Source organism: Oncorhynchus masou, chromosome 29 (assembly GCF_036934945.1).
Source record: "Oncorhynchus masou masou isolate Uvic2021 chromosome 29, UVic_Omas_1.1, whole genome shotgun sequence".
NCBI lineage: Eukaryota > Metazoa > Chordata > Actinopteri > Salmoniformes > Salmonidae > Oncorhynchus > Oncorhynchus masou.
In genome coordinates, this window is record NC_088240.1 from 30,799,847 (window position 1) to 30,823,893 (window position 24,047).

Consider the following 24,047-nt stretch of genomic DNA (forward strand, 5'->3'; position numbering starts at 1 on the left):
ATACAATATGTCCCCTCATTCTCCCTGGACAGGGCCAAAGAAATACAAACAGGAACAGCAATCACACAGCAGGAGACCACTCACCCATCGAGAGACACAGCCTAATGCCCTCAGACGAGAACTACCACAATGAGCGGCAGAGGAAGAGCCGTAACCGCCTATCCTCCGGCTCGCAGCACAGCCGGGACCAGGTCCACTACCCCCTGGTGGAGGAGGACTATCATGACCCCTACCAGGACACATACAAGCCCCACCGCAACCGCAACGGCTCCCCCGGAGGCTACAGCCATGACTCCAGGCACAGGCTTTGAGCTCAAGACCCTTATATCACATAGGCCTCTCTTCCCTTCACATTGGGTACGACAGAGCCACAAGACAGCTTTTTCATTTAATTGTACTGTAACAACCTTTTTATAAAGTGTTAGTAACTCGCTTTACCTCTGGCACTGGTTCACACTGGAAACGTGAACATTGACCAACTGAAAATCAAATCTCGACGCCTCCATTTAAAAAAAAAACTAAAAATAGGATGAGGAGCAGATTTTCTCCATGTTTTTTTTAAGGGAAGGCCCAACACTGGGCTTGTCTTCTTCTTTTCTAAAATGGCAGAGACTTGACATGGCTGGGTGAAAGGGGTGACCATGTGGTCCTCGGCTCCCTGTTGTCTCAGTGTTAGCAGGGATAGCTGTCGTGGTGGTCATGATGACCCATCATCACCTGCCTTGAACCAGTGCCAGGCAGCGCCATGCATCACTCGATCAGCGGTGAACCTCTTTGCATGTTTCCAGGAGCCAATAGCAGCAGAGTCAGTGCACTGTATCTTTAATTAATATCACTAAGTTGTTTGAAATTGTCTTGGATGTTAGTGTTTCCAGTCCTGTAGCCTATAACCTGCTTCTCAGAGCAGACAAAGTTTCTGTTTTGCAAAATGTTGAGTGATTATTTAGGGGGTTTCTGAATCGGAATCTTCTAGTTTCCTGGACTTCTATTCCCTTCTTCTCCTCAATGATACTTAGTGCCATTTGCGACATGCCGCATCAGGACAGAAAATCACACTTTTCTAAGTAGAATTTGCTGAGCAAGTTTCATATATTGTGCTCTTTCAGGAAAAGGTGCATCCCTTCTTTATATAGTACCTTAACACTCTAGTGTGAGGACTTTGCCTATCAGTTTAGTATGTGGAATCCAAGAGGAAATAGCCAAATTCAAGTTAGTAGATCTCAAGACTAGGCATCCAATGTTGAGAAGGGCAATATGCCCATGTGTGCTTAGTTTCAATTGTTCAAATGGGTTTCAGAGGATAGGCTCAGTGAAGATGGTTATACTTCCAATCAGGGAAATATTGATCATCTGATTGGTTTACCACATCCCATGTTCTGTACAAGCAGCCTCTGATAGTGATTTAATTTGCATCATATTTTCTTCTCTTTTTAACAGTCTTCTTAATTCAAGTGTAATATATTCAAAGAAAGTCCTGTTTGGCCAGTAAGAAATACCTGCTGTCCGCTCAGCAAAGTTTCATTGGTTTAGAATGATCAATGCCATCATGTCTTTTTGTCAATATACAGTATGTCATGGAATAATGATCCAGTGCTGTTATGTATGTGTTGTTGCTATTGAAAAACCAGTAGGACACTGTAGTTGAGTAAGTGACTGTTATTTATGGTACTCACATTTCAACAATTAAGTTAGTCAACACATAAGAGGAAGAGAAGGCTTCAGTCTGCTGTGAAGTTAATGTTATATTGTCAGAAAGGTTTGTGATTCTGACATCAAACACTTGGTATTATTTGCTTTCCAACCATTGGCTATTCTATATTAATGCCCCATTTAAAAGTCTTCCATATACTGGCCGTGAAAACAAAATTATGTAGTTTTTTTAAAGGACAATTTTACTATCCCAAGAATTTGCGTATCATAACACAAATTACAGCCTTATTGCTTAACCCAGGCCTTGTGTTAAACTTCTTTCTCTATTCATACTTCCTTTCTTTTTTAGCACTGTAGCAATGGAGTGGTTACTCTCCTAATCATATACATATCCTCAAAATGTAGCATTTTAGTTAGGAGTTTTTAAGGTCTATATGGTTAGCCAATTATAAAAGTTAAGTTGTGTAGAGAGTGTGAAGGGTATAGACTGTGGAGGTGGTGGCTAGAAGTTTATAAGTTTAAGAGTCAGATAATGTCTCTCTATATACTATGAGTTGTGTACCAATACTGGGTGTGCATCATTATTATTTCTTCTTCATCTTTGAATGCCTTCTTCTATTGCCAAGACAGCTTGATTTCTGTTTATGCTGTATTCTATAAAGGCATGCTCGTAAAGAGAAAAACAAAGAAGACAAACTAATCTAGAGAAAAAAAGATAATTTACTATGCAAATGTGTACAGTGCTGCATGCTGATGCTTTTCCTTCCTCGGCTACTTAGCGGCTTCATTGCAGTTCAATGATTATGTTATTGTGTTATTGTTATTTTTGTGAAAGATGACATTCAAAAGGGAAATGCATAACTGCATGACTAATACAACACTTTAATTCATCAAGAAGAAAGAGAAATATGTTTTATGGAACATTGATGTATAATGAGAACCAACTCTAGCTGCATAAAAAAAGTTACTTATTTTGTTAAATAAATTCGAGCTCTGTTATAATGAACTATTTTCTTCATTGCCTCCCTTCTTAGGACAGATGTGTTATCTGAAGATGTAGGCCATTGAGTTGGCCCTTCTTATCAAAAAAAGACTTTCCTCTTCACTAAAACAGAACACAAAGCAGTGTACATCCATTGGATACTCACCGGATTACAGTGAATCATGATTTATTCATTGTGATCATTTACTGTCCTTCCTTTGTTGTGCAATTTATGTTTGTTTGTCTCACAGGTTCCCTGCATGGACTAAACTGAAGACAATGTCTTATCAAATATGTGGCATTTTGTGAATGCTTGCAATTGCCTCACTTCAAAATATGACTTAAAGTGCCTATTGATGCAGTACTACTGTGGGTAATAATTGTCTTATTCTCTCTGGAATCCATCCTCACTGGACCGACTGTGGAGAGTGCAGTTTAGAGTAGGCGTGCGTCAGTGTTGACGACCGCACTCCAGCGGACCAAGCAAGCCAGCTATCATTGTATTATCTAGAAATAAAGTGTAAACCGCGTTCTGTAATTCTATGTCGACCATAAAGGCCTTCGTACAAAGATGAAAACGTTGTCAAGAAGCGTTGACATTACTGGTTTCTTTTTCACCGTCAAATATTGCCAAGTGTGGTACTGACAGCAGCATTGCCTGGCTAGCGCATTAGCAACATCTTCAGGAATTCGCTATAGCCTAGCTAAATTAATTGGCCGTAGCTACTGGTAGTTGTCCAAAGGCTCCGCAACAGCCATGGGAATACTTTTCACCAAGCTATGGAGGCTTTTCAATCATCAAGGTAAGTATATCGTTAACGTCGAGTGTGAAGTTCAATGGATAAGTTAGCTAGCTAGTCCAGCTGTTAGCCAACACAGCCAAGCCTGGTCACGTTAGCTAGCTACGTTAGTTTACTTGCTAATGTATCATAGCTTTAGTTTTACCGGGCCTATATCAGTCTAACGTAAAGCTGCCTTTTCTTTACCCAGTTACTGTAGCTACCTAGGTAACTATTTTGCTGTAATTTACAGTAATACATACATTAGTTAGGTAACGTTAGTTGAATGATATCTCATAGCTAGCTAGCTATCGTCAACACTGCAGTGTTCAGAGGGCCTGTGCTGTACTATTTTATTTTAACCTTTAACTCGTCAAGTCCATTAAGAACATAGTCTTATTTACAATGACGACCTAGGAACAGTGGGTTAACTGCCTTGTTCAGGGGTAAAACGACAGATTTAGTTAACGTTATGTCCTTAGCTATTCTGATTTTCAAGGCCTAACATTGCTAGCTAATGTTACATTGTCATTGTTTAGAGTAGACCGACTCCGGGTTGGTTTAGTAAACAGAGGAACAGGCACTACAGTACAATGTATATAATGTTGCAAATTTTCTTCCTCTTGGGAAGCATAAGCTCCTGAGTTTTTCTTTTCCATGGGAAGTGTACTAGTAGATCCCATAAAATTCAGTACTCTTTTGGTGGGTGTTTTGTTATCTAGGTGTTGTGTCCATATTGAACTAATTTAATGAGAGGTATATTATCAGATAGGTAAATTCAGGATCACTGGAGAGTAAAATGGAACTTCAAGTTTCAAATTTGAGCACGAGCCCAGCTACATTTGTCCCGTTCCCCTCACAGATTGTAGACTAAAACTGTGCTGTTGTCGTCTTTAGTGCACTGTGCATTTGTCTGAATTAGCTGAAAATGTAACCAATTCCTCCCCGCTCAATCCTGAGCGAACTCAATATGTAATCAGATCAGTGCGAACCCCTGTAACATGAGCGCCGAGGGCAGCAGAGTATTTCTATGGAAAGTTCTCTCTGGACCGTTCGGTTTTTATGTTGTAGGCCTATCTATTCTCAGGGGATCACTGACTGCGGTAAAGACTTGTTTGCCTAGTCAAATAAAAGGCCAAATACATAAACAATCACGGATATAGTAACTAAAGTGGTTCACTCGCATGCAGTTAGTAGCTTGGTTTCCATCCAATTTGTGACAGATCTATGTGCAAATATTATAAAACCGGCATTAAAATATGTGCCTTTCCACACCAGAGGTGTTTCCATCAGACTGACTTTGCGGATACAAGTCTGTGCGTTACGACATAGTGCACATAAACAATTTTTGCGCTTAAATGTTCATGTAACGAATAACAAAAGTGTCAAGTGTCTCCATTCCATTTTCCATAGTTTTGTCGCACAAACTGTTTCGATAATTGGCACATTTGCCCAATCTGGTTTTCGTGCATGCTCTCCAGACAACTGTTCACGGATAAAGTAGACACTCGACAGGTAAGATTATATGTTGAGATGAATAAAATCAAGATTATTTTGATTTGTTAATTGACAGCTAAGCACCGATCATCGTGTAACTAGCTTATAAATTAAGACCCTTGATTTTATTGGAAGGTAGCATCAAGCTCATCACCATGCACTTTTACCACCCTGGACTATATAACTGCCTTGATTTAGCTGGAACTCAGGAAGAGTAGCTGCTGCCTTGCACCTAATGGGGATCCATAATAAATATAGCATCACGTGACTGCAAATTTACTTCGACATGAAGATTATTATATCAACAGTCACACAATAAATCGCTTCCACCGCAATTTGTTGCATAATACATTTTCTGTCGAAAGAACAAATTGTCGACATTTTAAATTATACCGACATTTCCTGTTTCCTTCACACTTGTCGTGATTTTAAAAATTATTTTTAATATGCCATGACTTTACTCGCATACAAACTAGTGATGGGGGTGAAAACATATTGTGATATTATTTCGTATCGTTTTGACAATATAGCAATATTATTTTTGCGCTAGTTGGCTGTACCTGCACCAAAACTCTTTTTTCCCCTCATAGCTTGATTTCCATCTTATTTTTAAATAGGGAGCCAATTTGTTTTAAGCACTTTTATTTCCATGACTGATCAAAACTAGTTTTCTCATGGTTCTCTTGTCGCTCTGCAGAAGGCACTGTGAGCAATATGCTTCAACCATTGAATCATAATAAAATCACAGTATCAAATAGCAATACATAGAATATCGAGAATCGCAATACATATTGTATCTGCTCATATGTATCATGATAGTATCGTATTGTGAGGTCCCTGGCTATTCCCAGCTGTAATAAAAACTGGATGGAAACGTGTTTACAGCCACATCAGAATGTGTTTACCCAAGGATGAAAATGAAGGAATGACTCATTCTGAATGATGACGACTCCTGTCTGTTGTCCTAGCCTGGTTCCAGATATGCTTGATATGCTAGTGTTTTTGCTAACTCCATTTCCGTCATTGTCAAGCCAAACATGTATGGTATGGCAATTCCATAAGGAGTTTACAATAAAGCTACAGTTGTCCCTGGCTGGACAGCTAGCCTCTAACGAAATACAACACCATATTTTTTGTCTGTTACTACCTGAGTTAGGCATACCTCCCACCCAAAGCATGTCCTGTCATGCAGTGCTTTTTATGTTTTCAACGCTGCTGAAATGGAAATTATCTGTTTTGTCAACTTTTTCACTCAGGCGAACTATTGTTAGAGGCTTACAGCACCTTTCATATCTGCTCTACATGAAAGTATTTTTGCATATATAGCCTAGCATTGTACACTGTATTTTCTGGTCTCATTTAAAATATACGTGACACATTTCTGAGTGGCTCCATATTGGTTCAGTCAGAGCGATACTGTAGCTGAATTGTCTTATAAAAACAGGCTAGTTTCATTGGAATCTCCTCTCACAATGTCTTTATTTTGTAATATAAAGACCTTGTCCTCTCACATAGGTCTATTGTAATTGGCTATGTCCTGTGTTTGAGGAAGGCTTTGATTGGTAGTCTTCTACCAGCAACGGTCTCCCACATGTCATAAAGCCCATGGGGCGCGAGGTGTTCCGTTTGTGCTGCGGTGTCAGTAGTACATCAAACAGGAATTTCAAAGACTCATCTCACTGTGGGGGTTTAAATGGAACAATGGCAGTTCATTCACAAGGTGAAGGACATACAATACACAAGCACAGCACCAGTTACAATGGCTATTTACAGTAAATAGGGACGGTAGGAGAGTGAATGGAACAGTATGCATATATTTTAACTGCTCACACAGCCTAAAGCACCTGAGCGACCTTTACAACTGAGAAAATATCTTATGCATTTGCTTACACAAGACTAACTGGTGGTGAGCTCAAACTCCGGTGACGCAGCTGTGTGCTCTGTGCAATCTGCATTTTTTGCAGTGGCTGCAAAAAAAGTTCACATAGTAAGATTTGTATCAGGTTCAAAACAAGTTGGTATCTGCATTACCTAATGGCAAAAAATAACGCTCACCAGAACAAGTATCTACATAATGGCATCAATAAGACCACCCCCATGGGAAGTTGGCTTCCCATACTACTATTGTGTCAACATCTCTAACTAGGAATATACAGTTGTTTCTGAGAGCAAAAATAGGAATTTCCCTTTCCTTAAAGTACCAAAGTAGTCTTCTACTATTTGTTCAGTTGTAATGAAAGTAAAGTACTCCACTGACTGACAGACTTTGAAGACGGTCCAGAGTAGTTCAAGTAGGTGTTGAGTGCTGTGTCAAGGTACAGTTGAAGTCGGACATTTACATACACCTTAGCCAAATACATTTAAATTCAGTTTTTCACAATTCCTGACATTTAATCTTATTAAAATCCCCTGTCTTAGGTCAGTTAGGATCACCACTTTATTTTAAGAATGTGAAATGTCAGAATAATAGTAGAGAGTGATTTTTTTTCAGCTTTTATTTCTTTCATCACATTCAGTGGGCCCAGTGGGTCAGAAGTTTACATACACTCAATTAGTATTTGGTAGCATTGCCTTTAAATTGTTTAACTTGGGTCAAACATTTCAGGTAGCCTTCCACAAGCTTTCCACAATAAGTTGGGTGAATTTTGGCCCATTCCTCCTGACAGAGCTGGTGTAACTGAGTCAGGTTTGTAGGATCCTTGCTCGCACACGCTTTTTCAGGTCTGCCCACAAACTTTATATAGAATTGAGGTCAGGGCTTTGTGATGACCACTCCAATACCTTGACTTTGTCCTTAAGCCATTTCCACAACTTTTGAAGTATGCTTGGGGTCATTGTCCATTTGGAAGACCAATTTGCGACCAAGCTTTAACTTCCTGACTGATATATTGATGTTGCTTCAATATATCCACATCATTTTCCTACCTCATGATGCCATCTATTTTGTGAAGAGCACCAGTCCCTCCAGCAGCAAAGCACCCCCACAACATGATGCTGCCACCTCTGTGCTTCACAGTTGGGATGGTGTTCTTTCGCTTGCAAGCCTCCCCCTTTTTCCTCCAAACATAATGATGGTCATTATGGCCAAACAGTTCTATTTTTGTTTCATCAGACCAGAGGACAACAGTACGATCTTTGTCCCCATGTGCAGTTGCAAACCATAGCAGTGGCTTTTTTTATGGCGGTTTTGGAGCAGTGGCTTCTTCCTTGCTGAGCGGCCTTTCAGGTTATGTCGATATAGGACTCGTTTCCCTGTGGATATAGATACTTTTGTACCTGTTTCCGGCAGCATCTTCACAAGGTCCTTTGCTGTTGTTCTGGGATTGATTTGCACCACAGTACGTTCATCTCTAGGAGACAGAACGCGTCTCCTTCCTGAGCGGTTTGACGGCTGCTTGGTCAGAAGGTGTTTACACCTGCGTCCTATTGTTTGTACAGATGAACGTGGTACCTTCAGGTGTTTGGAAATTGCTCCCAAGGATGAACCAGACTTGTGGAGGTCTACACATTTTTTTCCGGAGGTCTTTTGATCTTTCCATGATGTCAAGCAAAGAGGCACAGAGTTTGAAGGTAGGCCTTGAAATACATCCACAGGTACACCTACAATTGACTCAAATTATGTGAATTAGCCTATCAGAAACTTCTAAAGCCATTACATCATTTTCTGGAATGTTCCAAGCTTTTTAAAGGCACAGTCAACTTAGTGTATGTAAACTTCTGACCCACTGGAATTGTGACACAGTGGCAGGTAGCCTAGTGGTTAGAGTGTTGGACTACTAACCGAAAGGTTGCAAGATCGAATCCCTAAGCTGATGAGGTAAAATCTGTCTTTCTGCCCCTGAAAAATGCAGTTAACCCACTGTTCCTAGGCCGTCATTGAAAATAAGAATTTGTTCTTAACTGACTCCTGCCGTTGGCCAGCAGCTCTTCACTGTTTATGACTTCAAGTCGATCAACTCCCGAGATTAGGCTGGCAATACTATAGTGCCTATAAGAACATCCAATAGTCAAAGGTATATGAAATACAAATGGTATAGAGAGTCCCATAATTCCTATAAAAACTACAACCTAAAACTTCTTAATTGGGAATATTGAAGACTCATGTTAAAAGGAACTACCAGCTTTCATATGTATCATTTCGACAATACTGCAATGTTTAGTTTTTGAGCTAGTTTGCGGTAAATGCACCAAAACAGTATTTATCCTTTATAGCTTGTAGAGCCATCTTCTTTTTAAATAGGGAGCCCATTTGTTTTCAGCACTTATTTTCATGACTGATCAAAACTCGTCTTGTCATGGTTCTCTTTTGTCCCTCTGCGGCAAACATATTGCGAGCAATATGTTAGGAACATTGAATCACAATAAAATCACACTATCGAAATGCAATACATGTAGAATCGCAATATCGTATTGGCACCTATGTATCTTGAAATCGTATCGTGAGGTCCCTGGTAATTCCAAGCCCTACTAAAACACTTGTACTCGTATATGGGTTGAAAATGGCAGATTTGGAGACATATGTGCCTAAATCGGAATGCAGACAGTAGCTGTACACTAACATGACATCAGAGCTCAGGGTCTCCACTTCACACCGCTGTATCGGTTATGACTGACAGCCGTTTTGAACTTGAGCACCACGGGCAACAAGAAGTTGCTCCCCATCCAGTTAATTGGGCCACTTTTGCAAGTGTTTTGTTGTCCAAGTGTGCACTTCATATTTCCATATCATAAAATGCATGTACTGTAATATACTGAGTGTACAAAACATTAACACCTTCCTAATATTGAGTTGCACCCCTGAGTTTGTACTCTCAGTGTACGGTGTCAACCTTTCTGATCACTATGTTTGGTGTACAGTTACAAAATGACATGGCGTTATACCCTGGGTTTCCCTGAACAGAATGAGTTTGGTTGTTGTTGTGTTGTCAAGACTATTTGCCGTGGATCACACATCTGAATGCACTCATGACTATTCTGTGCGCACCAAAATTATAGTCTGCTTCTCTGAATTGCCTTGTGAAATCCTAACACTGTAATAAGATCGTATTAATTTACCTAGTCGTGTTTGCAATAGAACAAGCTTTCAAATAATGCCCACCTGACCCAGATTTCGATTTACAATGGGCCGTTTTTCGATTGTCTAAACAACAACAGTAATTGTGTGATGGCAAGGTTGAGTTCCAAACAAAAGTGTGCTTGCTCTAATTCCTCAACGACACAGCTAGGAGAACTAGTTGAAGACTCTTTCAGTCATAAGTGCATTGAAATTACTTAGGAACTATGCACCTCTCACTCAAATCCTTGTCATTTATTTCTTGTCTTATGCTTTACGTTCCACATAATTCCCAAGAATATTCTTATCATGTTACTGAATGTATCCAGAGTATTTTCAGATAAACAAATGCAGAGAAAAGAACAGTAAATGTAAAATGCCCATAAAATCAAGTGTAATGTTTGGATTCAGTCTTGTCAGGTGAACTGTTGTACTCACCTTTTTAATCTAATAATTTTCCCATTATCTCCTAACTGTTCCCTTTTAATTGCTACCATGGTTATGCATATGCCTTCCATATTTATTCTGTAGGGCTAGATAGAAACATTTCAATCTATATAGGTCAGTTCCCACTGAGTGTAAGGGTTCATCTTACAGAATGCAAATCATTTCTGCAAAATTAAATATAAATGTTGGTAAAGGTCATTGTTGAGAAAAGTGTGTGTGTGTGTGTATATGCATGTATGTATGTGTATATATATCTATATAAGCACCAACATGTGAAGTTCATAGGAGCACATACAATTTGGCTATGAACTTCACATGTTGGTGCTCATGGTCCTTTTACATGGAAATGACCAGAGGACATAAGGAGAAGCTGGTGATAATGACCTAGGAGCAGTGTTGGCAGAGTGTAGGCTACTGTTTCTTATCTGCAGTACTGGATCAGTCCAACTATATGTGAGCCCCAGTGCCTTAGACTAAGCATGGTGGATGGTCCTGAAGGCATGTCAGAAAACATGTAGAGATGTAAACTGACTCTCTCCCCTCTTGAGCCTTATGGCCCAGAAACTAACAAGGCTCTAGATGTTCTTGAGGCTCCCTCTCAGTTCTGGTTTTCTGGGGTTTTAAAGACAAAAGATTCACTTCTGTAATTTCCGTCCTGCTCAACCAACATTTCCTTGTCAGTCACATGATTAGTCTACATACGTTGATCATATGGGCATGAGTAAGGGAGATGGGGGTGATGTGAGAAGGAGAGAGTATTGAGTAGGCCCAGCCCTAGATCCAATCCAAACACACTATACTCCTGTCTGCAGCTTTCAAAAGGGGAGTGGTTAGGCTATTTGTTCAGCTTTGTTAGTAATAATTTTGCTCAACCTGGCCTATGCCCATATCTGGTTGGTTCTTCTCTGCTAATACTGTGCATTTCTCAAATTCCAGTCACAATGTGGTTACGTACAGGCGACAGTGTTTACATGGAGCTGCATGTTTGAGTCCAGAAGGCTTTGACTTTGCTTGGATGACCAGGTGGTGGCTCAGTATCCGTCCAACCATTCCCAACAGCTGCTGCTTTCAGCTTGAGCAAGCAAGCTCACCCTAATGTAGGCCTAACTGTGCGTGTTCCCCCCTCTTCTCTGGCACTGCTAAGTCTGAGTGAGAGAGCAGTGTGAAAATGTGTAAAACATGGTAGTTTTTCACTGTCAAGTCTCGAAGTCTGCTCCAAAACAGAATGGATTGTTTAATTCATTGCTGTGCTTTGGAGATCTGAGGTCCTTTGTTTGAACAATATCAACAGTGTTTTAGAAGAAAATGAAGAATGGTGCTGCTCCCTATTGGGTGTGTAGGTCAGCCATAGTGCATTGAAGTCAGACTTATTTTAGAAGTTTATAGCCTAGTGTCTTGTGATTATTTGTATGTGTTTTTAAGACATATTTCTTCTTACTCTTTTTCTTTCAGAGCACAAGGTTATTATTGTGGGCCTGGACAATGCGGGGAAGACCACCATACTTTACCAGTTGTAAGTTTTTTGCCTACTGTTAGGAGATAATGATAAGGGGATGAGAGTGAGGTCTGAAGAAGGGAAAACAGTGGTACAATAACAGTAGACTCATTTCTTCTCACAACTAGGGGGAGATTAGGACATAAGGTCCTAATAAGGTTTTTAAGGTTTTTTTTCTGCTAGATGAGAAAGTGACCTTAGCTTAAATACTTTTTTGGTTAACCCACTTATGGAAGAATGTGATCCAATAGGGAATAGATTTACAAAATTACCTGTTGACAACCACATTGTTCTCATGCCTACCAACATTCTTACTGACTTGATTGTTGTTTTGCATTGATATTGAGAAACTCCTGTGCTTGTGTTTGCAGTTCTATGAATGAGGTGGTCCACACGTCTCCTACAATAGGCAGCAACGTGGAGGAGATAGTGGTGAACAACACGCACTTCCTGATGTGGGACATCGGAGGACAGGAGTCCCTGAGATCCTCCTGGAACACGTACTACACTAACACAGAGGTCAGACCACGCACTGTGGCTGTATGGCAGTTGTTTGCTGAACTGTTAACTTGTGTGTGTCTTGAATTAAACTAGGCTGTCTGGTAACATGTAACAAAAACTGCTCAACAATATTGCTATGTAATTACAATGTAAATTCCAAAATATTAAAGGATTAATACAATGTTGCTAGTGTTATTACTTAGATATAAGAGCAACAGTGTTACGACTGTCTTTTTAATATCCTTTCTTATGTCTCTCTTATGTCTCTCTCCCTATCTTTCTCTCCAGTTTGTGATCGTAGTGGTGGACAGCACAGACAGAGAGAGAATCTCTGTCACCAAAGAGGAGCTCTACAGAATGCTTGCACATGAAGTGAGTTTTGGTGTTCTTGGCCATGTTTCATAGTGCACACTGCACACAATATTTGTGTCAATGTAGAATGAGTTTTATAACTAAGATGGGAACAAATTTGTCACAGTGGGCAGAACAAGCAAGGATGAAGGCAGAGCCAAGCACGAGCTAGCGAGATCCTATTGACGTGTTCTTGCAAACATTTGCCTATTTCCATTAGGGAACACCTACTCTGTGAACTGTGCGTGTGCAATAACTCAATTCACCTTTGCACTCTTTCTTATCAACACAATTTTTTAGAACTTTGGCAAAGGCTAAAGTCTACAAAACTTTGCCACTGTTTGAAACAGATTCTAGTTTTGGGAACAGAAAATGTGCAGAATGTCGGCCAAAATCCATCTCATTCTTCTATTGCCGGCCGCTGGGCTTCCTCTCACTACCATATTTGGTATTGAGTGGAAACGCCAAGCGGATGCTTGACATTTATACGTCCAGTGAAATATCTGTCTCATTGTTCAATCTGTGATACTACCCTCAGCCTAGCAAACATGGAAGCAGCCTATGTTCTATGATGATCTATGAGCATATGGGTACCTCTCAATTTCATTCTCCTCATCCTCCCTCCTTGTATTTACTCCTTAATTGTCTTAGAACCCAAACTCAAATCAAATTTGACTGGTTGCATACACATATTTAGCAGATGTTATTGCGGATGTTATTTATTCCCAGCTCCTAAGTTGCTTAGGTGCTGGGAATAAAGTGACCATGTCTATCGGCGTCATCTTGTCATTCAACCTCTCTTCAGGACCTGAAGAAGGCGGGCCTGCTGATTTTTGCTAACAAACAGGATGTGAAAGGCTGTATGTCTGTGGCTGAGATCTCCCAGAGCCTGCAGCTCACCTCAGTCAAAGACCACCAGTGGCACATCCAAGCCTGCTGCGCCCTCACTGGAGAGGGGTAAGCGAAACATTTTCATTTAACCATTATTTATGCCGGTTATTCTCGTTGTGATTAAAGTTATTTTGCAAGAGACCTGGTCCAAAATTCATACAGTGGGGCACTGTTGCTCAGCTTTTTTTAGTGCCAGGGACCGGCAAGCTATGGTCTTTCCTCCTTGGAGGGTCGCTTACATTTAAACTAGCATTTGTCTTATTCCCACTTTTATATGCTGAAAATGACATTATCTCTCTCCATCCTGTCTCCCTACCTTTTAGGTTGTGCCAGGGCCTGGAGTGGATGATGTCACGACTGCGGGTTAGATGACCTTTGACGCTGATCAACAACAACAGTGTGATGTTCCTTTCTTCTCTCTACACCTTCAGTCCTGAGGGATTGGGTGATTTACAGGCGGCTCTTTTCCTCTCCATGAGACTGACTTGACCCGGTTGGCCAGACTCCCTACCGGCCAGGATGTTGTTTTTCTGCTGCGTGTTTATTTATTTCTACAGAACACTGATCTGCTCTGACTGAGAACTGTGAACAACCAGAACTGTACCACTCTACCATTTCAGGATCCATTCTGGGAAGAAAAACTAAACAAAAGACTCTGTGTATTTAATTTCTGAATCTGCACGCTTGGTTTTCATACTATAAGAAAAAGGAATGCTTGGGACAGCTCAGATTTAACAGGAGTCGTCTTTAGTTGTGTGTGAGTGGGCTTGCCTGCCCAGAGTGGCCTTGTTGCAGTATTGTCGGACGGCCTGAGGTGGTGGTATTGCCCTGTGTGTACAGTCCAGTATTTACATTACATCTGCATCCCAAATGGGATATATATATCAGCAAAAAAAGAAACATTCTCTCACTGTCAACTGCGTTTATTTTCAGCAAACTTAACATGTGTAAATATTTGTATGAACATAACAAGATTCAACAACTGAGACATAAACTGAACAAGTTCCACAGACATGACTAACAGAAATGGAATAATGTGTGTCTGAACAAAGGGGGGGGTCAAAATCAAAAGTAACAGTCAGTATCTGGTGTGGCCACCAGCTGCATTAGATACTGCAGTGCATCTCCTCATGAACTGCACCAGATTTGTTAGTTCTTGCTGTGAGATGTCACCCCACTCTTCCACCAAGGCACTTGCAAGTTCCCGGACATTTCTGGGGGGAATGGCCCTAGCCCTCACCCTCCGATCCAACAGGTCCCAGACATGCTCAATGGGATTGAGATCTGGGCTCTTCACTGGCCATGGCAGAACACTGACACTCCTGTCTTGCAGGAAATCACATACAGAACAAGTAGTATGGCTGGTGGAATTGTCATGCTGGAGAGTCATGTCAGGATGAGCCTGCAGGAAGGGTACCACATGCGGGAGGAGGATGTCTTCCCTGTAACACACAGCGTTGAGATTGCCTGCAATGACGACAAGCTCAGTCCGATGATGCTGTGACACCACCCCAGACCATGACGGATCCTCCACCTCCAAATCGATCCCGCTCCAGAGTACAGGCCTCCGTGTAACGCTCATTCCTTTGACGATAAACGTGAATCCGACCATCACCCCAGGTGAGACAAAACCGCGACTCGTCAATAAAGAGCACTTTTTGCTAGTCCTGTCTGGTCCAGCGACGGTGGGTTTGTGCCCATAGGTGACGTTATTGCCGTTGATGTCTGGTGAGGTCCTGCCTTACAACAGGCCTACAAGCCTCAGTCCAGCCTCTCTCAGCCTATTGCCGACAGTCTGAGCACTGATGGAGGGATTGTGTGTTCCTGGTGTAACTCGAGCAGTTGTTGTTGCCATCCTGTACCTGCCCCGCAGGTGTGATGTTCGGATGTACCGATCCTGTGCAGGTGTTGTTACACGTGGTCTGCCATTGCGAAGTTGATCAGCTGTCTGTCCTGTCTCCCTGTAGCGCTGTCTTACGCGTCTCACAGTATGGACATTGCAATTTATTTCCCTGGTCACATCTGCAGTCCTCATGACTCCTTGCAGCTTGCCTAAGGCACATTCACGCAGATGAGCAGGGATCCTGGGCATCTTTCTTTTGGTGTTTTTCAGAGTCAGTAAAAAGGCCTCTTTAATGTCCTACGTTTTCATAACTGTGACCTTAATTGCGTACCATCTGTAAGCTGTTAGTGTCTTAATGACTGTTTCACAGGTGCATGTTCATTAATTGTTTATGGTTCATTGAACAAGCATGGGAAACAGTGTTTAAACCCTTTACAATGAAGATCTGTGAAGTTATTTGGATTTTACGAATTATCTTTGAAAGACAGGGTCCTAAAAAAGGGATGTTTCTTTTTTTGCTGAGTTTGTGTGTGTGTGTATATATACTGTGTATATATATATATATATGTATATATATATATATATATATATATATATATGTATGTATGTATGTATGTATGTATGTATGTATATATATATATATATATATATATATATGTATATATATGTATATATATATATATATATGTATGTATATATATATATATATGTATATATATATATATGTGTGTATATGTATATATATATATATATATGTATATATGTATATATATATGTATATGTATATACAGTGGGGCAAAAAAGTATTTAGTCAGCCACCAATTGTGCAAGTTCTCCCACTTAAAAAGATGAGGCCTGTAATTTATCATAGGTACACTTCAACTATGACAGACAAAATGAGAAGTAAAAAATCCAGAAAATCACTATGATTTTTAAGGAATTTATTTGCAAATTATGGTGGAAAATAAGTATTTGGTCAATAACAAAAGTTTATCTCAATCCTTTGTTGGCAATGACAAAGGTCAAACATTTTCTGTAAGTCTTCACAAGGTTTTCACACACTGTTGCTGGTATTTTGGCCCATTCCTCCATGCAGATCTCCTCTAGAGCAGTGATGTTTTGGTGCTGTTGCTGGGCAACACGGACTTTCAACTCCCTCCAAAGATTTTCTATGGGGTTGAGATCTGGAGACTGGCTAGGCCACTCCAGGACCTTGAAATGCTTCATACGAAGCCACTCCTTCATTTCCCGGGCGGTGTGTTTGCGATCATTGTCATGCTGAAAGACCTAGCCACGTTTATATTCAATGCCCTTGCTGATGGTAGGCTTTGTTACTTTGGTCCCAGCTCTCTGCAGGTCATTCACTCGGTCCCCCCGTGTGGTTATGGGATCACATCGTTCTTGTGATCATTTTGACCCCACGGGGTGAGATCTTGCGTGGAGCCCCAGATCGAGGGAGATTATCAGTGGTCTTGTATGTCTTCTATTTCCTAATAATTGCTCCCACAGTTGATTTCTTCAAGCCAAGCTGCTTACCTATTGCAAATTCAGTCTTCCCAGCCTGGTGCTGGTCTACAATTTTGTTTCTGGTGTCCTTTGACAGCTCTTTGGTCTTGGCCATAGTGGAGTTTGGAGTGTGACTGTTTGAGGTTGTGGACAGGTGTCTTTTATACTGATAACAAGTTCAAACAGGTGCCATTAATACAGGTAACGAGTGGAGGACAGAGGAGCCTCTGAAAGAAGAAGTTACAGGTCTGTGAGAGCCAGAAATCTTGCTTGTTTGTAGGTGACCAAATACTTATTTTCCACCATAATTTGCAAATAAATGAATTTAAAAATCCTACAATGTGATTTTCTGGATTTCTTTCCCTTATGTTGTCTGTCATAGTTGAAGTGTACCTATGATAAAAATTACAGGCCTCTCATCTTTTTAAGTGGGAGAACTTGCACAATTGGTTGCTGACTAAATACTTTTTTGCCCCACTGTATCTGTATATACATACATATACTGTGTATATATGTATGTATGTATGTATATAGTGTGTGTGTGTGTGTGTGTATATATACTGTATGTGTATATATGTGTGTGTGTGTGTATGTATATATATATATATATATATATACTGTACGTGTGTGTGTGTGTGTGTGTGTATGTATATATGTGTGTGCGTATGTTATTTGGAATGCACATTACATTACCTTGTGCCTGCTGTGTCTGAATCCCACATGATGGTGGCTGAAGACACTGAATCAAAGAAAACAAGGGAGAAACCCAACTCCCTCAGCTCATATGAAATACAGTGAATAAAAATAGTGTTTTTCAGTTTTGGGTGCATTACATATGTCATAAATGTGTTTTTATTTTGCAGGTAAGTAATATTTCTCTCTTCGTGGTTTCTAAACAGTGGTTTGTCTTAATGTGACCTTGTGATAGTGTTTTTTTAATGTATTGATAATTTTCAACCAACCGCTGGGGGCAGTATGTTCTGCTGTGATTCTTCAACCAACCTCTGGGGGCAGTATGTTCTGCTGTGGAACATTGGACTCATGTTCAACATTCTTTCAGAGAATGGCCACTGACTGACGGACAGATGGGAACAGTGAGGGAGTGACACTGGACAGTCCATGTAGAAGTCTGTAGGACAGCCAGGGACGGGATGAGGAGAGAGTAGACCAAAGTCAAAGTATCCTTTTATTATCCCAAATGTGGGAAATCACTTGCCTTGCTTCAGATAGAAAGGGTGAGCAGTCAGGCAGGGTTGAGGTGAGCATCTCCAGCACTCCCATAGTGTTGTTGTACATAGTGAGACGGCCCTAAATACTGGGCCAGGTTGTCCTTTCGCAATGGTTCAGATTTCAATATTCCTATAGATAGAGTAACTCATATGTATCCCAGAACAGCACTTCAGTCAGAGTTGATATTTGCATCATATGTTTGTATAGGAACCTAAGTGTTTGATCACCCTTTATTTACGCTCGTTCAGTTTTACAATGAGATTAGTTTTAGTTGGTATAGCCTGACGTATTTATTTCAGAACTGACGTTTGTCAGTCATTGGTCATCAAACGTGAGTAAAATGACCAATATTAAGCAAATAATAATGACAGTAAGCAAATAACCTACAAGTATAGGTAATGTCTGTTGTCTCCATGATTGCCTTGGTGAGTCAGTAGTAAAACACTATTCCATTGGTCACCTGTCCAGAGTGGAGTAGATGGCCTGTCTTCAACAAGGAAGTCTGTCATTGTGTGTGTGTCAAACACCATAAACATAAGAATAATGTGATCTGAAAGGTGAGTACCAAATCCTGGTAATGTTATTCTCATGTATGACTCTCAAGTGTCCCATGCTGCAAAATACTTTTTTTTTATCTCAATGAGAAAAACCTGAGTAAATGAAGGATACATGAAAAATGCAATCATGTTCATCCCACATACATTATAATGATAGTAAAATATAAACATGCCATCATGACTTGCATGACTCAGCACGCAGTATAAAAAACAAGACCTCAGTCAGAAAGCATTCAAACCACAGTCATAGTTCAAACTTTATGGGCTATATGACTCCTACATGTCAGTTACCCGTACCCATGGTAAACATCCCAGGATCCTTTGCACAGTCATGCCATGATGACCTATGACACCATCATTGCCACATCTATCCTCTTACCTCAGTGTTGATGGGGACCATTGTTATCCAAGGAGTTAGTGGTGAGATTTTTGAGAGCTCAGTACCATTGGCATAATGCTGTAGCTATCAATGTGCAGCTGCTACTGTCCTCTATGTCCTCCACCATGCCATTTTTTCCAGTGACTAAGCAGAATCATTTGGCTTCTCCCCTGGTGTTGCTCCTGGGTAGTCTTTATCCCTCTACTGTCTGCTAGAATCATATCGTTAGCCCCTCCAGATTCCCAACCAAAACAGCAAAATTATCCAATTCTGTTTAAAGAATGGATAATAAAGCATTCTGTTCTATCCCCAAACCATATTATACATTCACAAACCATAAAGAGATGGGTTGTTTTTTAATATACTTTTAACCTTGGCCCATAGTGAAGATACTGTAAACACTCCTACTTCACTAAAACGCTGGTGCACTGACTTAGTCTGAATAAGGATGCCATAGCTGTCTCCAATGCAGATAAATTACAACAATATAGACTGGGTACAACGTGTTGAGGTAATGAGCTTTCTCAATGAAGACATGTTTGTATCTTAGCCCTATTTCTCCATGAAGGCCAATTTACCTGTCGTTCTGTTTTTATAGACTTGAAAAACTGCAGCGACGTTGCTAACATGGGCTAGACATTGATTCAGTGTATCACAGACCAGAGTGCTGAGACTACTGCTTTCAGACGAGAGAGAGATGTGTTGTGAGGTGATGAAAAACTCAGCTGTGCCTATTAATCAAAGCCCTATGACTCCCTTCTCCTGTGGGGGATGTCACATACCTCAGCCAGAGTCGCAGGCAGAGCCATAGGATGGAAAGAGAGGTAACAGAAAGGTGATGCTACTGAGGTAATACATGTACAACACTTTTTCTATGAACTTATATACAGTTGCCCATACCAACTTAGGTGAAGGGATATTTTGTATTTTCTCAGGGAAAGCTGTATCACTGTAACATCATCCCCTCCCCCCACATGTACTTCCACTAGCTGAAAATAGTCCACTGTTGTAATTTTTATTTACAGTGGGGTCCATAATTATTGGCAACCTAGATAAAGCAAAAAAACACTAAAATATATAATACAAATACTGAGCTATATTGAATGCTCAAAAATATTTAATACAATTGCTCAGAGATAGAGATTTTGTTTAACAAGTAATAAATAAAATATTGGCAGCCCTGTTTTCAGTACTTCAGCAGTCTACCGAGGATAATGACACTGAGCCTTTCTCTACCAGGTTTTTGGCTAGAATGTCCTGGTACTTTGTAAAGTTCATGATGCCATTGACCTTAACAAGAGCCACAGGACCAGTGGAAGCAAAATAGCCCCATAACATATGAAGTACGTTTCTGCTTATGCTTCCATTTTTTAACGCCAAACCCACCACTGGTGTGCACTGGTGTGCATGGCAAAAAAGCCCTATTTTTATGGCATCTGACAATAGCACTGCCTGGAGTTTGATAAACGGCATTGGCACTTGGATTGGAAACGGTTCTATGATGACATGAAAATAGAGCTATATGCCCACTCACACCAGTGGTGGGTTTAACTGGGATACCACATCTGGGATAACTATAGTTTTAACGATGCTTTGTGTAAAGGATAGTTACTTTGGAGGTGACAACAGCTATTTGAATACAGATCCCAAAAATGACATCTTTTGAAAACTATTTGAGTACAGATCTCAGGAAATAATGACTTTTTAAAACTATTGGGATATAGATCTCAGAAAGCAACTACTTGAAGGAAAGGAGGGGAGCGACTAGGAGAGGGAGACATGCAAGACTTCAGAGACACAACTTGAAGGGAGGGAAACTGCTGGAAGAATGGAGATGGTTTGACACCACAAACCATAACAGGGTAATGTCATACCAGCTTGACTGGTGCCTGATCTAACCTTTAACTCACAGGCTGAGCTCAATCTAGAAGTATGGTATGAGTAACTTGTCATACGTCTTCTGCAGCATACAGTCACATCAGGAGCTCAGTATCATGCTGAGTTGCTATTTACTTCTTTATGGTGCATATTTATTTAGGGTTGGTGGTGTGACAGCAGGTCAATGGTTTGATTCCCTTTTCTTCAAATCCAGTGGCTCATAATGGCATTGACCCTGCTCCAGACATCACACAGCCCGTGGCCAGGGAGACTTAACACAGGACCTTGATCAGAGAGTCTCCTGCATAGAGTCAGTCAGTACAGTCAGTACCCCCACCTGAACTACAGTACCAGTCACTCCAAGGGCAGTATCACGTGTCTCAGAGGGCTGATCTAGGATCAGGTCCCCCCTGTCCATGTTATAATCCTATTCATTTATTATGATCAAAAAAGCAAAACTGATCTTAAATCAGCACTCCTGCTCTGAGACGCTTGATACATACAACCCCAGACTCAGAGCCCACTTCCACTCAAGGAACCCCCTGCAACACACTGTCCCCACTGACATCACCCCCAAACCACCCAACATTCGTGATCACTTTCCATCACCCCCTAGGGGGGCAGGTAGTTGGGGTTTTCTCTTGTTTTCTTTCCCCTCTCTGCCCCTTCTTACCCCTTCCTCATAGTTGTATACAATGTGTATACAAAACATTAAGAACACCTGCTCTTTCTATGACATACACTGACCAGGTATGATTTGATTTGATTTGTTGTCCTCATTTGGATTCCAAGAGTCTTTAAACATTAAAATACAATTTATAATACAATCACATTTTCACATATAACTCACTGTTACAAACAGCAAACATAATACACTGCCATATTGACCAGATAAAAAATCTAACAGTATGCAAAGGTAGATTGGTTCCTTCATGTACCATAGTCCTGCATAACCTTCCAATTTATTATATTTAAATGGTTCTAATGTATTGTTTGAATTTATTTAATGAAAGGTATTTGGTTTGCTCAGATAAATTATTCAATTTCTTTATTCCTCTGAATCTAAATGCTATTTTGATTATTTCTCTTTTCTGCCTGGATAACACATTGATGGTGGACAATCTATTCCTAGTATTGATTGAATGTCTGTCTCTTAACTACTGAATACTGTTGTTAATGGAGTTTGGCCGTTTTAAAGGGTGTGCATCGTAAGGGTGTGCATGCGACCAAGCTTCAACTTCCTGACTGATGTCTTGAGATGTTGCTTCAATTTATCCACATAATTTTTCCTCCTCATAATGCCATCTATTTTGTGAAGTGCACCAGTCCCTCCAGCAGCAAAGCACCCACACAACATGATGCTGCCACCCCCTTGCTTCACGGTTGGAATGGTGTTCTTCGGCTTGCAAGCCTCCCCCTTTTTCCTCCAAACATAACGATGGTCATTATGGCCAAACAGTTCTATTTTTGTTTCATGAGACCAGAGGACATTTCTCCAAAAATTATGATCTTTGTCCCCATGTGCAGTTGCAAATCTTAGTCTGGCTTTTTTATGGCGGTTTTGGAGCAGTGGCTTCTTTTCTTGCTGAGCGGCCTTTCAGGATATGTTGATATAGGACTCGTTTTCATGTGGATATAGATACTTTTGTACCTGTTTCCTCCAGAATCTCCATAATGTCCTTTGCTGTTGTTCTGGGATTGATTTGCTGTTGTTTTGGGATTGATTTGCACTTTTCGCACCAAAGTACTTTCATCTCTAGGAGACAGAACGTGCCTCCTTCCTGAGCGGTATGGCGGCTGCGTGGTCCCAAGGTGTTTATACTTGCGTGCTATTGTTTGTACAGATGAACGTGGTACCTTCAGGCGTTTTGAAAATGTTCCCAAGGAAGAACCAGACTTGTGGAGGTCTTCACTTTTTCTGAGGTCTTGGCTGATTTCTTTAGATTTGTCCATGATGTCAAGCAAAGAGGCACTGAGTTTGAAGGTAGGCCTTGAAATACATCCACAGGTACACCTCCAATTGACTCCAATTATGTCAATTAGCCTATCAGAAAGAAGCTTCTAAAGCCATGACGTCATTTTCTGGAATTTTCCAAGCTGTTTAAAGGCACAGTCTATTTAGTGCATGTAAATTTCTGACCCACTGGAGTTGTGATATAGTAAATTATAAGTGAAATAATCTGTCTGTAAACAATCGTTGGAAAAATTACTTGTGTCCTGCACAAAGTAGATGTCATATCTGACTTGCCAAAACTATAGTTTGTCAACAGAAAATTTGTGGAGTGGTTGAAAAACCACCTTGTAAACTTCCGACTTCAACTGTAGGTTAAGGAGGGATTTTTAAGCCTTGAGAAAATAGATACATTTTACATTTTAGTCATTTCACAGACGCTCTGATCCAAAGCAATTTACAGTAGTGAGTGCATACAGTTTCGTAATGGTCCCCCGTGGGAATCGAAACCACAACCTTGGCTTTGCAAGCTCTACAAACTGAGCCACACGGGACCACATGGATTGTGTATGTGTGCCATTCAGAAGGTGAATGGGCAAGACAAAAAGTGAACTGCCTTTGAACATGGTATGGTAGTAGGTGCCCGTTCTTTTTTGTCGAGAACTGCAACACTGCTGGGTTTTTCACACTCAACAATTTCAACACTTGAAGGACATCCAGCCAACTTGATACAACTCTTGGGAAGCATTTGAGTCAACATGGGCCAACATATCCCTGTGGAATGCTTTCGACACCTTGTAGAGTCCATGCCCCGATGAATTAAGGCTGTTCTGAGGGCAAAGGAAGGGGGGTAAGGTGCAACTCAATATCAGGAAGGTATTTCTAATATTTGGTATACTTAGTGTATATTGCACTCAGATAAATTTACTTAACAGGTGCTATTTTCTTGAGGGATCACTTAGGTATATTTAGATTTTGAAACCTGAGAGCGCCAGCCTCTGATTGGTTGGTTGGACCACATGATAACCACGGTGCTGCTGCAGCTGTGAGCTGTCGC

The 24,047-nt window shown here is 40.7% G+C and overlaps 2 protein-coding genes across 4 annotated transcripts in view; both read left to right on the plus strand.

Annotated features, from left to right (window-relative positions):
- LOC135519319 (voltage-dependent L-type calcium channel subunit beta-4-like) overlaps nt 1–2,656 on the plus strand; it is a 53,551-nt gene extending 50,895 nt beyond the window's left edge. For all 3 annotated transcript variants that reach the window (XM_064944486.1, XM_064944487.1, XM_064944488.1), the window contains one exon: nt 33–2,656. In XM_064944486.1, the coding sequence (XP_064800558.1) occupies nt 33–311 (279 nt within the window). In that variant the 3' untranslated portion in view covers nt 312–2,656. The remainder of the gene's footprint in view (nt 1–32) is intronic.
- Nucleotides 2,657–3,032: 376 nt separating this feature from the next.
- Nucleotides 3,033–16,061, plus strand: arl5a (ADP-ribosylation factor-like 5A). Its single transcript, XM_064944489.1, has 6 exons — nt 3,033–3,435; nt 11,861–11,921; nt 12,275–12,422; nt 12,693–12,776; nt 13,561–13,712; nt 13,970–16,061. Exons 1-6 carry the CDS (start codon nt 3,390–3,392, stop codon nt 14,016–14,018), a joined length of 540 nt encoding a protein of 179 aa, XP_064800561.1. The 5' UTR covers nt 3,033–3,389; the 3' UTR covers nt 14,019–16,061.
- The last annotated feature ends 7,986 nt before the right edge of the window (nt 16,062–24,047 follow it).

Bases quoted from the DNA above. Each gene is read 5' to 3' on its own strand.
- arl5a (XM_064944489.1), top strand. From the start codon at position 3,390: ATGGGAATACTTTTCACCAAGCTATGGAGGCTTTTCAATCATCAAG. The intron at 11,922-12,274 runs GTAAGTTTTTTG...TTGTGTTTGCAG, and splicing joins ACCACCATACTTTACCAGTT to TTCTATGAATGAGGTGGTCC. The intron at 12,777-13,560 runs GTGAGTTTTGGT...ACCTCTCTTCAG, and splicing joins ACAGAATGCTTGCACATGAA to GACCTGAAGAAGGCGGGCCT.